Raw genomic sequence first — 15,504 nt, 5'->3', positions numbered from 1 at the left:
TTTTTTGCTTCGCTCAAAATCCGTTTTGTATGCCTGTGATGTAAACTACTATGATGAAACCTTTGGGTAGTTTAGGGTCATCATCATCAACACCATCAGGCGGACGTGTTTGTTTATCGTCATTCTATGTCAGTCTTTACCCACAAATTTCACTAGCTCATCAATCCATCATCTTCTCTTCCTTCCCCTGCTTCGTTTGCAATCTCTAGTGACTCATTCTGTTATTCTTGGCAATCTTTACAGAAGCTTGCAGTAAAAGTGTGCTGGTCTTCTCGAAAAATTAAGTCAGAATTGGACTGTTATGGCATTATTTTGCGGTTATTTTTTAATTTCACATCAGTATCAATAGCTTTTATGAATAGTACTTACCTGGCAGTAATATATATATACAGTATAGCTAAAGTCTCTGACTTCTGGCAGAAATTATTCGAAAATCGCGGCAACCGCCTTGTGGTGGTTGTGCGGTTAGGTGGTTAACAACCCTTACAGGGTGGTACCTGGAATCATTCCCGTTTTCTGTTCTTCAGATTATCTCTGCCGGCCGGATCGACAACATCGTTGGTCCGCCATTAAGAGTTTTTTGTAATCGCTTTCCCTACATCGCTGTTTTGGACTTCGTTTGGTGAAGTACACTGTGTTGGGATTTGGCAATCGTGTTTTGTTATTATTTTTGTATTTTTTGCTTTGTTTATCTTGAGTGAAAAACTTTATATTCTTGTACGTGCGAGTGATGTATGCAAGGTGAGGTTACTGAAAGGGTCGGTTGACCCTGACACAGTTTTTATGGGTGGCAGGGGGTTTGAATGTGCCCTAAATAATAGGTGCAAGGAATGCGAGGGTTTAAATGAAGATGATTGGTTAGCTATGAAGCGCTATGTGTGCAAATTAGAACTCGATAGAGTTAGGAGGGCTAAATCAAAGTCAAAGTCTGCTAGTGAAGCTAGTTTAGATTTATCTATTGACCCTTTAATTGTTACCTCTTTGGAGGTTGTTCCTTCCCCGAAAGTAGTAACTCCTGCCCCTTCTACAGGATCTGCAACTGCTGATGACCCTCGGTATGCCAGGATAGCTGCTGAGTTGGAGGCCATTAAATTACAACTTGTGGCCTTTAAAGGTAAGGGTGAAAGTGATATTAGTGCTTGTGAAAGTGCAGTGGAGGTGGCGGCTGATCGAACCTGTCATACCCCTAGGTCTAGACCTCTACCAAGCTCCTAGGACCAAGGGAGAAGGTACGTTGAATGTCGAAAGGGGGTGAGAGGTGCTTATCCTCGGTCAGTCGTCGCCTCAGACAGTCCTGTTGCGACCTCCCAGGCTGCTCTTGACTGCTGTAGAAAAGGCGTGTCGGATACGTTTGTGTCTTCACCTGATCCTTCTCCCAGACGCAAGTGGCAATACGAATCAAAACCGACGAAGAGAAGGTGGGACCGGGAGGTGCAGTCTCGCTCTCCCTCTCCCGGTTCGAGTAGCCGAGAACCTAAACCTTTGGAGGACAACTTCGATGTTGCTCCTGTTAAGAGGACGAAAGAGAGAGTTCTTAGCCCAGTTAAACCTGATAAACTTCCTGCTTCTACTACCAGCGCTCCCAAACAGCTGCCTCCTTTGGAACCGCGAAAACCAGCAGAAGTTGCTAAAGCTTTCATGGCTGTTATGCAGGAACAGCTGTCATCGCTAGTGCAAGCTTTCAGTCGCCCTCCTTCCCAGTCCGGCAGATGTAAGGATGTCTCTTTGCCAGTTAAGAGATCGTCTTTTAAGAGGGAATGAAGTATCTCTCCAAAGAAACCCTTGCGCACTTCGTCGGCCGTACGACATCGCACACCCTCTTCATCGGCTCGACGCCAGGACGTTACTTCCTCTCCTCTCTCGGCGCCAGGACGATACTGCCTCTCCCCCTCGGTGCCAGGATGATTCCTCTTCTCGCTCGAAACTCCAGGACGTTTCCGCCTCGCGTTTTAGGAAGCAGGACGAATGCAGCCTGCCTTATCAGGACGATACCGCTTCTCGTCATCAGGATGATACCGCTTCTCGTCATCGGGACGATACCTCTTCTCGCCGACAGGACGATAGCAGCGCTTGGCGCCAGGACGACACCTACGCTCGGCGCCAGGACGCAAACAGCTCTGGGTGCCAGGCTGCTTGCAGCCCACTTCTTCAAGATGTTGACCTTGATCAGGACCTCGATGATATATCAGAAGAGGAAGAAAAACCTACCGACTCTGCTAGTGATCATAAGGTTCTATCTCGCTCTCTTTTAGAACTACTGTATATGGGGAGGAATTTCAACCTTCGGGGCCTCGTTCTCCTCAGTCTCAATTCACCAGGAAGAAGGCTACGAAGCATTCGGCCTTCATCAAAATGAAACTTTAAATTTCGGCCAGGAAAGCACTCGCTAAGGTGGGTGATTGGATGAAGGAATGGAGGCAAGCAGTCAAGACCACCTTTTCTTTCCCACCATCTCGGCTCGCTTCCAAGGCCGGTATGTGGTATGAGACAGGGGAACCTTTGGGTCTAGGAGTGCCTGCCTCCTCCCAAGGTGACTTCTCTGCTCTTGTGGACTCGGCAAGAAGACATGCAAGGTGATGTGGTCCATGTCGGAACTTGATCACCTCGTCAAGGGAATTTTCAGGGTTTTCGAGGTTTTTAGCTTCCTGGACTGGTCTCTCCGGACTCTGGCCAGGAAGACTGAACTCCTTCCTGGAAGGCACGAAGGACCTGACGAGTATCATGTCCGGCATGGACAAAGCTCTAAGGGATGGTGCAAATGAATTGGCTTCCCTTTTCTGAGCAGGGGTCTTAAAGAAGAGGGCCCTATTGTGCTCCTTCACCTCTAGATCGGTGACTGTTGCCCAGAAGTCGGAGCTGCTTTACGCCCCTCTGTCACACCATCTCTTTCCCGAAGCTCTGGTCCGAGATATCTCCCTTTCTCTGGCACGAGATATCTCCCTTTCTCTGGCACAGAAGGCTACTCAGGACCTTTTATCTCGGTCTGCCAGAAAGCCTTTGCCTGTTTCTCCTGCTCCTCTGAAGAAGGAAGAGAAGAAGTTCCAGCAGCCCTTTTGGAGTAGGGATTTCTCGAGAGCGGATTTCAGGGGAAGAAGACAAGAGTCAGGGCCAAGGACCAGCAGAGGTGCGTTTAGGCTGATCTAAAAAATGAGATGGAAGTCCTCCAGACAACAGTAGGGGCAAGACTGTCTTGTTTTTGGCAGTCTTGGAAGAGGAAAGGGGCGGACACCTGGTCCCTCTCGATCATCAAAGAAGGTTACAAGATCCCCTTTTTAAAGAAGCCTCCTCTCTCACACACTCCCCTAGCCTTAGTGGCTCAGTACGCCGACACGGGGAAACAAGAGGCTCTTCTGGAGCTAGTCGACCAGATGTTGGTCAAGGGAGCAATAGAACCAGTCCGGGACCTTACCTCCCCAGGCTTTTACAATCGCCTATTTCTGGTTCCCAAGAACTCGGGTGGATGGAGACCAGTCCTAGATGTCAGCTCTCTGAACGCCTTCGTGGAGAAAACAAAGTTCTCCATGGAGACGACTCAGTCCGTGCTGGCAGAAGTTCGTCCAGGCGACTGGATGGTATCTCTCGACCTGCAGGACGCTTATTTTCACGACTCCATTCATCCGACTTCAAAGAAATATCTGAGATTTGTGATTCAGGGCAAGTGCTTTCAATTCAGGGCACTTTGCGTCGGTCTCAGCACGGCTCCTCAAGTTTTCACCAGGCTGATGGCGAACGTGGCAGGCTGGTTACATCAGGAGCGGATAAGGGTATCCTTCTATCTAGATGACTGGCTGATCCGATCACAGTCGAAAGAAAAGTGTCCGGAGGACCTACAGAAGACGTATACGATGACTCAGGACCTGGGACTCATCATCAACAGGGAGAAGTCTCAGACCGAACTGAATCAGACTATTCTCTTTTTGGAGATACTGTTCATGAATTCAGTTCTTTTTCGGGCTTCTCCCTCCCAGGAAAGGCAGACCAGGTGCTTAGAGAAAGTCAGAGAATTTTTAAAGAAACAGGAAGGCTCAGCGAAGGAGTGGATGAGTCTACTGGGAACTCTATCCTCCCTAGAGCAGTTTGTCTTGTTGGGAAGACTGCATCTAAGGCCTCTGCAATGCTTCCTCGCAAAGGTATGGAACAGAAAGACCCAGGAGGACTCCTTTTCTTTTCCCATTCAGACAGAGATCAAGGATCTTTTGATGTGGTGGCTGGACCCAGTTCTGTTAGGAGAAGGGATCTCCTTGTAAAAGAAGAACCCCGACCTAGTGTTATTCTCAGATGCGTTGGAGTCAGGCTGGGGAGCAACACTAGGGAACAAGGAGGTCTCAGGCATTTGGGAAGGAAGTCAGGTCAGTTGGCATATCAACAGGAAGGAATTGATGGGAATTTTGTTGGGACTAAAGGCCTTCGGAGCCTCGGTGTCAGGGAAGACTATGGAGATCAATTCGGACAACACCACAGCTCTTGCGTACATCAGGAAACAAGGGGGAACTCACTCCCTCTCTCTGTTCAGAACAGCGAGAGAGCTTCTCCTTTGGGCGAGCGAGAACAGGACTCAGCTGTTGACGAGGTTTGTTCTAGGGCAAAGAAACATCAGGGCAGACATGCTCAGCAGGAAGGGACAAGTTCTTCCCACAGAGTGGACTCTTAACCCGCATGTCTGTCAGAGCCTCTGGAAGTTGTGTCTCAGACCTGTAATAGACCTTTTCGCTTCCAACTTGAACAAGAGTATCCCCAACTACTGCTCTCTAGTACCAGACGAGGAAGCAGTAGCAGTGGATGCCATCTTGATGGATTGGACGGGGATGGACATGTATGCGTTTCCCCCGTTCAAAATCCTCAATCTGGCAGTCAGAAAATTCGCTCTCCTCAATTTGGGACGAATAATTCTAGTGGCTCCATTCTGGCCTGCAAGGGAATGGTTCACTGAAGTGGTGGGCATGCTGATGGATTTCCCAAAAAGACTCCCGGTAGGTCCAGATCTTCTCAGACAGCCCCACTTCGAGATATATCATCAAAACCCCCTCGCTCTCAAACTGACTGCCTTCAGACTGTCGAGAAGCTCGTTAGATCTCGAGTCTTTTCAGCACAAGTGGCGAAAGCTATTGCCAGAGCAAGAAGAATCTCATCACAAAGAGTCTACCAGTCTAAGTGGGAGACCTTTAGAGCTTGGTGCAGGCGACATAAGATTTCCTCGACTACTACCTCCCTGAGCCAGATTGCAACTTTTTATTGTACCTCAGACAGGATGCTAAGCTGACTGTATCTACCATCAAGGGATACAGGAGTGTGCTCTCAACCGTCTTTAGGCATAGAAGCCTTGAGTTGTCTCAAGATTGAGATTTGCAGGACCCTATTAGGTCTTTTGAGACTACGAAACAGGTACAATTAAGACCCCCATCTTGGAACCTGGATGTGGTGTTTAAGTTTCTGTGCTCCAAAAATTTGAACCTATCTCGCAAGCCTCTCTTCGAGATGTAACAAAGAAAACCCTCTTCCTTATGACTCCAGCGACTGCCAAAAGGGTCAGCGAGGTCCAAGCGATTGAGCGGTTTGTGCCTAAAGGTTCGACTTTCTCGCCAAGAACGAGAACCCTTCGAAACCCTGGCCTAGGACGTTTGAGGTCCCTAACCTCACAAACCTAGTGGGTTAGGAGCAGGAAAGACTCCTCTGCCCAGTTAGGGCCCTCAAGGCTTATTTAACCCTCACTAAGAACGTTAGGGGTGCATCCAACTCGTTGTGGTGTTCAGTGAAGGATCCTCAAAAACCCCTGTCAAAGAACGCTTTGTCCTTTTTCCTGAGGGAAACTATTAGGGAAGCCCACCTCTTATGTGAGGAAGAACACTTCGCCCTGTTGAAAGTACAGGCTCACGAAGTGAGAGCCATTGCTACCTCACTGGCATATCAGAAAATTATGTCAGTTAGGCAAATCATGGACGCAACGTTCTGGAGGAACAACTCTGTCTTCGCTTCTCATTACCTCAGAGAGGTGAGAGTAGACTATGACAAGTGTTATACCTTGGGCCCATACCTAGCTGTGGCTTCTGTATTAGGCAAAGGAGTTACTACCCCCCACTCAACCTTAGTTTGTATGCATGTATGAAGGTTTGTGTTTTTATGGTTGTCTGAGGACCTCGTCTTGTGGTACGGTTCCCTCAGTCCAGATAGATAGTTTATATCTATTTCTGCAAGGTTAGGTGGTTAGTTTTAGTAAGGTTGCAGGTTTTTATTATATGGGGCGAAGGTACAGTAGTTTCTGAAGTCTTGTCAAGTTGTTGTCTTACCCCGTTGACAGACTCGATTGAGTTGTTTGCAGCATAGCAGGTCTACTCCTGGCTGACCACTCCTAAGGGAAAGCGATTCTAGAGGCAGTAACTTTTGAAGTCAGCTACCTTAGCAGGTAAGGAATCAAGGTGTTTTTTCTCCTACAACTCTTTTGTTGTTTCCCAACGATGTTTACTGTCTGTTTCCCTCCTCCAAAAGTGTGTATCAGCTATATTTATATAACTGCCAGGTAAGTACTATTCATAAAAATGGAGTTTTTATGATAAAACAAAGTTTTATGAATACTTACCTGGCTGTTATATATATATTTTAAAGCCCACCCACCTCCTCTCAGGAGACAGGTTGGGCAAAGGTAATCTGAAGAACAGAAAACGGGAATGATTCCAGGTACCACCCTGTAAGGGTTGTTAACCACCTAACCGCACAACCACCACAAGGCGGTTGCCACGATTTTCGAATAAATTCTGCCGGAAGTCAGAGACTTTAGCTATACAGTGGAACCTCTACATACGAATTTAATCCGTTCCAGAACCAACTTCGGATGTAGAAAATGTTCGGATGTCGAAACGAATTTTCCCATAAGAATACATGGTAATTCATTTAATTCGTTCCTCAGCCTAAAAACCCATAATAAATCCTTAATAAATGGCTACACATAATTATGCATAACAATAACATAACTGCATAATATGAAAGAAGCATGTAAAAAAGATAAATATAAAGAAATAATGAATAAAAAATGTGTTTTATTGCCACTTTATCTTAGAGACAGGCCAACGCAGGTGTAGGATTTGCTACCCAGGAGGAGACGGACGATCGGCGAGAAGGTAGACATGGTGTTAACATGTTCTTTAAATAAATACTCTCTCTCTCTCTCTCTCTCTCTCTCTCTCTCTTGTTCTTCTTCACTGTTAGTGTTAGAGACGTCTATTAATTTTTTTTCTGAGAGAGAGAGAGAGAGAGAGAGAGAGAGAGAGAGAGTATTTATTCTCTCTCTCTCTCTCTCTCTCTCTCTCTCTCTCTCTCTCTTGTTCTTCTTCACTGTTAGTGTTAGAGACGTCTATTAATTTTTTTTCTGAGAGAGAGAGAGAGAGAGAGAGAGAGAGAGAGAGAGATTAAACAAAAATGAGATTAAACAAAAATGTGTTGTGTACATATGAATTTTACCAGCGTTAACGAGTTGAAAGACAGTTAAATGTAACTAAAAAAACAATATCAGCGAATCTGAATTCCTTTATTAACTAAAACAAATATTGATACAAACACACTCGTGTGCGTATTCGCAAACACATACACACACGCACAAGGAGACACGATCGGTGAGGAGGTAGAGATGGTGACTGCGATAACATACCGTAACTTACACTACGGAAATTTTAATCTAACTAAGCTTATTTATTTTTTTATTTTATTTTTATATTTCATATTTTTCACATTTTTTTCTTTTGATTTTTTATTTTCATCACTTTCAGTGACGAGTTACGGTATGTTATCGCAGTCACCATCTCTCCCTCCTCCCTGACCGTCTCTCTTACTGCGTAGCAAAATTCTTGCACCTGTGTGTGTGTGTTTGTGCATACGCACACGAGTGTGTTTGAATCAATATTTGTTTTAGTTAATAAAGGAATTCAGATTACCTGTTATTACTTTCTTAATTTCATTTAATTGTTTTTCAACTCGTTGACGCAGTTAAAAATCATATGTACTCTAAACACATTTCTGTTTAATCTCTCTCTCTCTCTCTCTCTCTCTCTCTGAAAAAAAATAATAGACGTAGACGTATCTAACACTACAACAGCGAAGAAGAACGAGAGAGAGAGAGAGAGAGAGAGAGAGAGAGAGAGAGAGAGAGCGAGAGAGAGAGAGAGATTTTATTTAAAGAACATGTTAATGCTATGTTTAGAGAGAAACAGAAAAAGAGAGAAGTCTTATTTAAAAGAGCTTGTTAACGCTATCTTGGTTTTCTTTGCTTCACTTTTTTCTTTCTTTCTATTCATCATGCTGGCCCTTCTCACAAATGATTGTTGCCAACAATCTCTTTGTCCTTTATCCCTATCAATAAAAGGCGCTCTATCTCTTCCAGGGTATTGCTACGATGTCTTGTAATAATGGTGATCCCCTTCGATGGTTATTTGCTTTAATGGCTGCCTTCAGCTTGATGATCCTCGAGAACATAGGCCTATTCCGGCCATATTGTTTAGCCATACAGTATCACTCACATGCACACTGCTCTCATGTTTTTCTATAATTTCTTGCTTCAATTCTAATGAAAGAATTGCCTTCTTCCTGTACTGAAACTTAGCTTCTTAGGCACCATGATTATAGGTAAAATCACAAAGGAAATGTGAGAAAAGGAAGAAAATAAGCACTGTTAATAACAGACCAAACAGAGGACAACCACATGATACACACAAGAACAGAGAACTGAGCACTGAGCACTCGACACTCAATGGCGTAATATTTACTTCGTGTGTCGAAATAAAATTCGGGTGTAGAGTCAAAAAGTTGCTCAAATTTTACTTCGGATGTTGGAAAATTCGTATGTAGATACGTTCGGATGTAGAGGTTCCACTGTATATATATAACTGCCATTTAAGTATTCATAAAACTTTGTTTTATCATAAAAACTCCATTTTTCAGATATGGTCTTCCTTTGGGCTCACGGGTTCGCCCTCCAAGGAAGCCCTGCTGCAGTTCATCCGCATGGGTGCTTCTGTTAAGCAATCATCATCGCCGTCAGAGGTAGATCCTCTGACTCTTGTTGACGTTGTTGTGTCAGAGGTGTCTCATGCGGTGTCCTCCATCTCCTCTGCCACTCCAAACTCTACAGCTGTAGAGTTTACCCTGTTCCTGACCATACTCCAAGGGGGAAACTAAATCCAACGTCGGTCTCTCCTGCAAGTGTTTCTTCCCCTTGGGGGAGTTCACTTATAGAGACTCCTCTTCGAAGGACTGCTGACGGTCAGCTTGCTGATCCAACCGCCCCCAGAGGGCACATCAGTCGGAAGGCTCCCCTTCCTCTTCGCCTTAGAGGTCTCTCTTCACCAGCGGTGAAGAGGCGCCTCTTTGGTTCAACGTCATCACTGCAGTCCCCCGTAGATGAGCCCCCGTCAGACCTTCATACATCATTCATCACTGCACCTGCAACCAGTCTTGTGACTTCGGTCCTGGACCTCTCTGCAGATCGTTCGCGATCTCCTTCGATGGATGATCGTCCTTACAAAGGACACGCCGACCATCCATCCTCCAGACCTGCCGACCTTCCATCACCATTCCTGTTGCCTGTAGAGCCCACTGTAGCTCCACCAAAGTGCACAGCTGTGCGCCATCACACTTGCCCTGTGCGCCGCGCGCCCACTCGCCCAGACCTTCAGCGCTCGCCAGCAGCTTGTCACTCTACAGCGCTTCGGCGCGCCCCTCAACCTGCTTACCCTCACAGACGGCAGCAGACTCACGCGCTTACGCACCAACGTTCACCCACACGTCAGCGCTCACTTGCGCGCCGATACTCTCCTACATGGCAGCACTCTCCTGCACGTCAACGCTCTCCTACGCGCCCTCCCGCGCGTCAGCGCCCTCCTACGCGTCAGCACCCTCCTGCGCGTCAGCACCCTCCTCCCGCACACCAGCGCTCTCCTGCGTGTCAACATGTGCGCCCCTTATCGCCCGCGCTCCAACCAGTGCGCCAGCAAATACCTGTGCGCCATTACTCTCCAACGCACAAGTCTGTAGGTGAGACGACAACCACGTTGCCGCCCTCACCTACGCACACACTTTCACCAGTGCGCCAGCGCTCACCTGAACATTCCCGCTCACCTGTGTGCGAACTATCTCCGGCGTGCTCACACACAGAGATGCGCGCGCCATCTCTCTCCTACGGATGCATGCCCAGATTCTTATGCTCGCCCAGATTCTTATGCTCGCCCAGATTCTTATGCTCGCCCAGATTCTTATGCTCGCCCAGATTCTTATGCTCGCCCAGATTCTTATGCTCGCCCAGATTCTTATGCTCGCCCAGATTCTTATGCTCGCCCAGATTCTTATGCTCGCCCAGATTCTTATGCTCGCCCAGATTCTTATGCTCGCCCGCATACTCCCGCGCGCGAGCGCCAATATTCCACGCATGAACAACAATATTCTCCCTCCCGCGAACGCCAATATTCTCCCGCGCGTGAGCATGCGCACCAACAGACACGAGCACAGATGCGTTATCCAGCAAGGTCGCCATCGCCTCATTCCCCTCCCCGCAAATGCATACCAGCACGCACTGCGGAAGAAGGGAAACACATTCAAGCAAGAGGGGTTCAGGATCCCTAAACTGCCTTCTAAGGCAGACCCACCTATCACAGTGACTCCTCGTAGGGAACCTTCGGTCCCTTTCCCTTCAGGGGATCTGTCTGCCAGTGCATCTGTCAGCCAGCGGCCCTAGTTCAGTACCTTAGTCAGAGCCGTGACACAGGCTTTGAAGCCTGTCCCGTCTGATCTCTCAATAGAGTGACCTATAGCTCTAGACTTAAAGCATGGAACCATGGCTTCCTCTACCCCTTTTAAGAGGAAAAAAGGAGTTTCTGACGCGGTCACTTCCCCGAGGGCGAAGCTGACTCCATGCAGACCATCGAGACAAGTTCTTCCTGTTTCTCAGAAAGACTCTCCATCCCTGTCGGACGAAGACCTCCTGTCACCAAGGGAACTGCGCGAGGAGAGAGACTCGTCCATCGCACCAATGGAGGAAACCTCTCTTTACGCCGAGAGTTCCCCGCAATCTGAGACCAGGAGGGACATGCCACACAGGTCATCAATGTTGGAGTCTTACCTCCTTCCTCGGAAGGAATCCAAAGACTCCAAAACACTGTTAAAGTCCTCCACCTGGGCTAGAATGGAGACAGCCAGCCTCTCAGGGAATGTCTGCGACTCACCCCAAGAAGAGCCTTTGGGGATAGAAGGAGACTTTGCTACAAGTCCTACAGCAGGAGGAGACCAAAAAGAGTCAGAGCATGCATTCTGGCAGGTTCTAACTCTGAGGGTTCTCAGTGGGTTTTCCGACATAGAGATACCCCCTCGAGAGGGCAAAGACACGGTCTTAGACCGCGTCTTTGGTACTCAGAAACACTCAAAGACCAGTGCAGCCCTGCCCTGGTCTCAAGGGGTGAAGAGTAGCAGGGACAAGATCTCCCAACAGCTCTCTGAGTTTGCCTCCTCCAACCGTGCAGGTACTACGAACAAGCTCTTCCCACCTCCTCGTGTACAGCAGAGGAGGTACTTTGAGATCCTGGAGGAACCCAGTTCAGTTCTTCCTCTTTACCACTGTCTGGAAGAGCTAACCAGTTGAATCCCTCTTGAGAAACTCTCCAACCGGCAGGTCTCGTTCTCGGAAACTGAGATCCTTAATCATGAGAAGGTCACCTAGTATGCAATGCAAGCTACTTCGTGGCTGGACATCTGGTTAGGGACCTTAGGTATCCTGATACGATCCGAGGATTTTTCCAAGGAACGTACCAGGAAAGCTATGGAAACCTTCCTTCTCTCAGGCATTCACATGATCGAGTTTTTTGCCCAGCAAGTCTCGAACTTGTGGGCAAACACCATCTTGAAACGTTGAGATGCAGTGTCTGAGAGGTTGCACCAGAAGGTCCCTAGCATCGAGATAAATAGGCTTAAACATTCCTCCCTAGAGGGGTCCCATCTGTTTGAGCCTAAGGATGTGGAACTTGCTGCTTAGAGGTGGTAGAAGTCTCATCAAGACTCCCTCCTCCATAGGGCATTAATATGTAAGCCCTATAAACCTCCAGCACCCCAGCAGTCCCGTCCAACCAAGACAGCAACGATGACGAAAACAGCAGCGAAGACAATGGTGTCTAAGCCTCATCTTGTCAAAGACAGGAAAGGCAAAAAGTCCGCCAGGGGAGGAAAAAATCCTAGAGGGAGCAGCCGAGGCCACAAACGCTAGGATAGGCAGTCCCCTGCGTTTCCACCAGTGGGGGGATGCCTACAAAGTTGCTCAGACAGGTGGAAACAACTCGGGACCGATTCTTGGACAATCTCCCTGATCCATCTAGGATATCGTGTCCCGTTCATAACATCTCTACCTCCCCTGACCAGGAATCCAGTTTTTCATTGAACTCCCTTGCCATGGGATCGGCAAGGGGGCAAGGTGTTGAAGAAGGGCGCTCTGCAAGAGGTCCTCGACGGATCCCCAGGCTTCTTCAGTCGACTCTTCTTGTAAGAAAGGCGTCTGGAGGCTGGATACCAGTCATCGACCTCTCAGCCCTGAACAAGTTAGTCAAATAAACTCCGTTCAGCATGGAGACGGCAGACATAGTCAGACTAGCAGTAAGACCGCAAGACTTCATTTGTACACTGGACCTAAAGGACGCGTACATCCAGATCTCAGTCCATCCATATTCAAGGAAGTACTTAAGATTCAGCCTAGACAACAGAAAGTACCAGTTCAAGGTGCTGTGCTTTGGTCTTTCCACAGCACCACAAGTCTTCACCAGTGTGTTTACCCTAGTGTCCACTTGGGCACAGAACTGGCATCCGTCTCCTCCGTTATCTGGACGACTGGCTAATCCTTTCAGACTCGGTGTCAACCCTTCTTTAACGCCGAGACAAACTTCTGAGACTTTGCCAGGATCTGGGGATCATGGTAAATCTTGAGAAGTCCTCTCTGTTTCCTACTCAGAGACTGGTATACCTAGGCATGATCATAGACACCACTCTCCACAAAGCATTCCTATCAGACGACAGGATAACAAGGCTGAGAAAGGTCGCAAGACCTTTTCTCAGACAAGAACAACTTCCAGACCAATCGTGGTTACATCTCCTCGGTCACCTTTCATCGGTGGCCCGTCTAGTTCCCAATGGTCACCTGAGGTTGAGGTCCCTTCAGTGGCGACTCAAGTCCAGGTGGAATCAAACTTACGACTCCCTGGACATCCAGATCCCCATGGGACCTGCGGAACTGGCAGACCTCCAGGCAACAGATTGCCCCCTGACTTGGAAGACGGTGTTCCTGCTAGCTTTGGCTTTGGCCAAACGAGTCAGTGAACTTCATGGTCTCATACAACATCGCCCATTCAAGGGGATGGGGAGATGTAACATTCAGCTTCATCCCTAAGTTTATTGCTAAGACTCAGAACCCGGGAGTAGCGGATCCTTGATTCGACCTCTGGATTTCTAGTCTCTGTACTGTAACAGATGACCCAGACCATCTCTTACTATGCCCAGTGAGGAGTATGAGGCTGTATCTTAAGAGAACAGCCGCTGCCCGTCCTCGTGTGCCTGGACTATTCATCAGCACAGGAAGGACCAAGAGGAGGGTCACCAAGAACACCATCTGAGTGTGGACTCACAGGGTCATTGACCATGCACTAAATCCATGCCCTCCTCCGTCACGTCGTCCCAGAGCTCATGATGTCAAGGAAATAGCTACTGTACATCCCTGGCATTCAAAAGAAACTATTCAGTGATGCATGTTCTTCAAGCTGGGGTGTGGAAGCGTCAGAACATGTTCACATCCCACTACCTGCAAGACGTGACCCACAGGAGACTTGATACGTTCTCTATCGGTCCTGTGGTGGCTGCATAACAGCTGGTTCAAAACCTCAAGCTCCTTATTGAACAAGTAGCAGAAGGTTGAGGGCATTGTTACCCGGTTTTAGTCTGCATGAATGAAAAGGTTTGACTGGCCTTTATTCTTTTCTTCATTTTCCCCTCTCTTGGGGAAAGCAGCATCCTGGGTTCTCTGCATAGCTGACCTCAAACCACTGCAGGTAAACCATGCTTCCTTGTGTACCTAGTATTAAGATTAATACTGTTGCATCCCCATACCCTGACGAAGTGGTATTGGGAAAGTCCTGGTGTACAATTTTTCCATCTAAAGAACTCTGAATAACTTTACCAGTTCAGTCACACTTCTACATACCTTCACATACAGCTTGTGTAGGCCGCAAACCTTGCATAGCAAGGTTTTAAGCGAGCCGCAGGGACTCCTTATTCCTTGAGTGCTGACACACTCAGATAAGGAGACCCCGGGTAAAGCCAAAAAGCCAGATTGGCTGGGACGTCCACCCTTCCTAATGGGTGAGTCACTCCTATTAAATAGCGTGGATTATATTCCAGTTATGGAACAAATGACAAATTCATAGATAACCTTAGCTATTTAAGGAAACTTACCCGCCAGCCCTATGCCCCTTGAAGTCCTACCTCCAAGTAAAGTGAGCTCAATCACAGGTGTGTGAGGGGGAGTGGTAGCAAGCTACCCTCCCTACGCCCTGCTAACTAGCGGTGTGGGTAGTTAACCCTCGTTAAAAGTTAATGGATCATCATTTCAGCTGCGCCGAAAGTAATACCCCTATTAAATAGCTAAGGTTTGTATAGTTAGGAAAAATACAAATTATTTACGAATTTGTCATATTACTTTCAAATTTGTTATAATGTAGTATTTTATGCACTGTATATTATACCATTTGAATCTTTCTAGGTGTTGTTAGTGACTCATTCTCTTGAGGAAGTCCTCGCAGGGGCATCACAGAAACTAGGCATTCGGGCAACTCATCTGTATACACCTCAAGGAGGACTTATAGATGACATCAGACTAATTAGGTTTGTATCATAATAAGGATTTGCTCTGACACAAATGCAAACATTTGTTCTTTACATTGGAGATAACAGCGAAGATGGATTACACGGCAGTTGAAATTTTATGACGAGGTGTAAAAACTCCCCGCTGGGAGCAGGGAATCCCATCCTCTCCCGCTTGCTCATTGAATAGTCCCTTTCATAGCAGCCACCAGTGAGAACAGACATTCCTGCTGTGGGAGTATTGGCAAACTAATCTCTTTATATTTTATATATATATATATATATATATATAATAACGACCAAGAGATACATGGGTAAAAACCTTCAAGAAAGGAAATAGAGGCGAGACATTTCAGCAGCTGGCACAGATGGCATTGGATAGGAGCCTCTGGAGAGAATGGCAATATCAGATGCAGGACCCAACCCGGAGAAATCCGGACGGGATTTAGTGAGTGAATGAGTGAATATATATATATATATATATAATATATATATATAACATATATATATATATATATATATAACATTATATATATATATATATATATATTATATATATAATATATATATATATATAATATATATATATATATATATAATATATATATATATATATATATGATATATATATATGAT

General features: G+C 46.7%; 1 protein-coding gene across 1 annotated transcript in view; it reads left to right on the top strand.

Moving 5' to 3' along the window:
- LOC137645944 (BTB/POZ domain-containing protein KCTD9-like) overlaps positions 1 to 15,504 on the top strand; it is a 131,717-nt gene that overhangs the window by 11,560 nt on the left and 104,653 nt on the right. The window contains exon 2 of the mRNA XM_068379016.1: positions 14,768 to 14,889. Within this exon, the coding sequence (XP_068235117.1) occupies positions 14,768 to 14,889 (122 nt within the window). The remainder of the gene's footprint in view (positions 1 to 14,767; positions 14,890 to 15,504) is intronic.

The sequence above is a fragment of the Palaemon carinicauda genome, chromosome 8 (genome assembly GCF_036898095.1).
Source record: "Palaemon carinicauda isolate YSFRI2023 chromosome 8, ASM3689809v2, whole genome shotgun sequence".
Classification (NCBI taxonomy): domain Eukaryota; kingdom Metazoa; phylum Arthropoda; class Malacostraca; order Decapoda; family Palaemonidae; genus Palaemon; species Palaemon carinicauda.
This window is presented reverse-complemented; position numbering and strand designations above follow the sequence as displayed.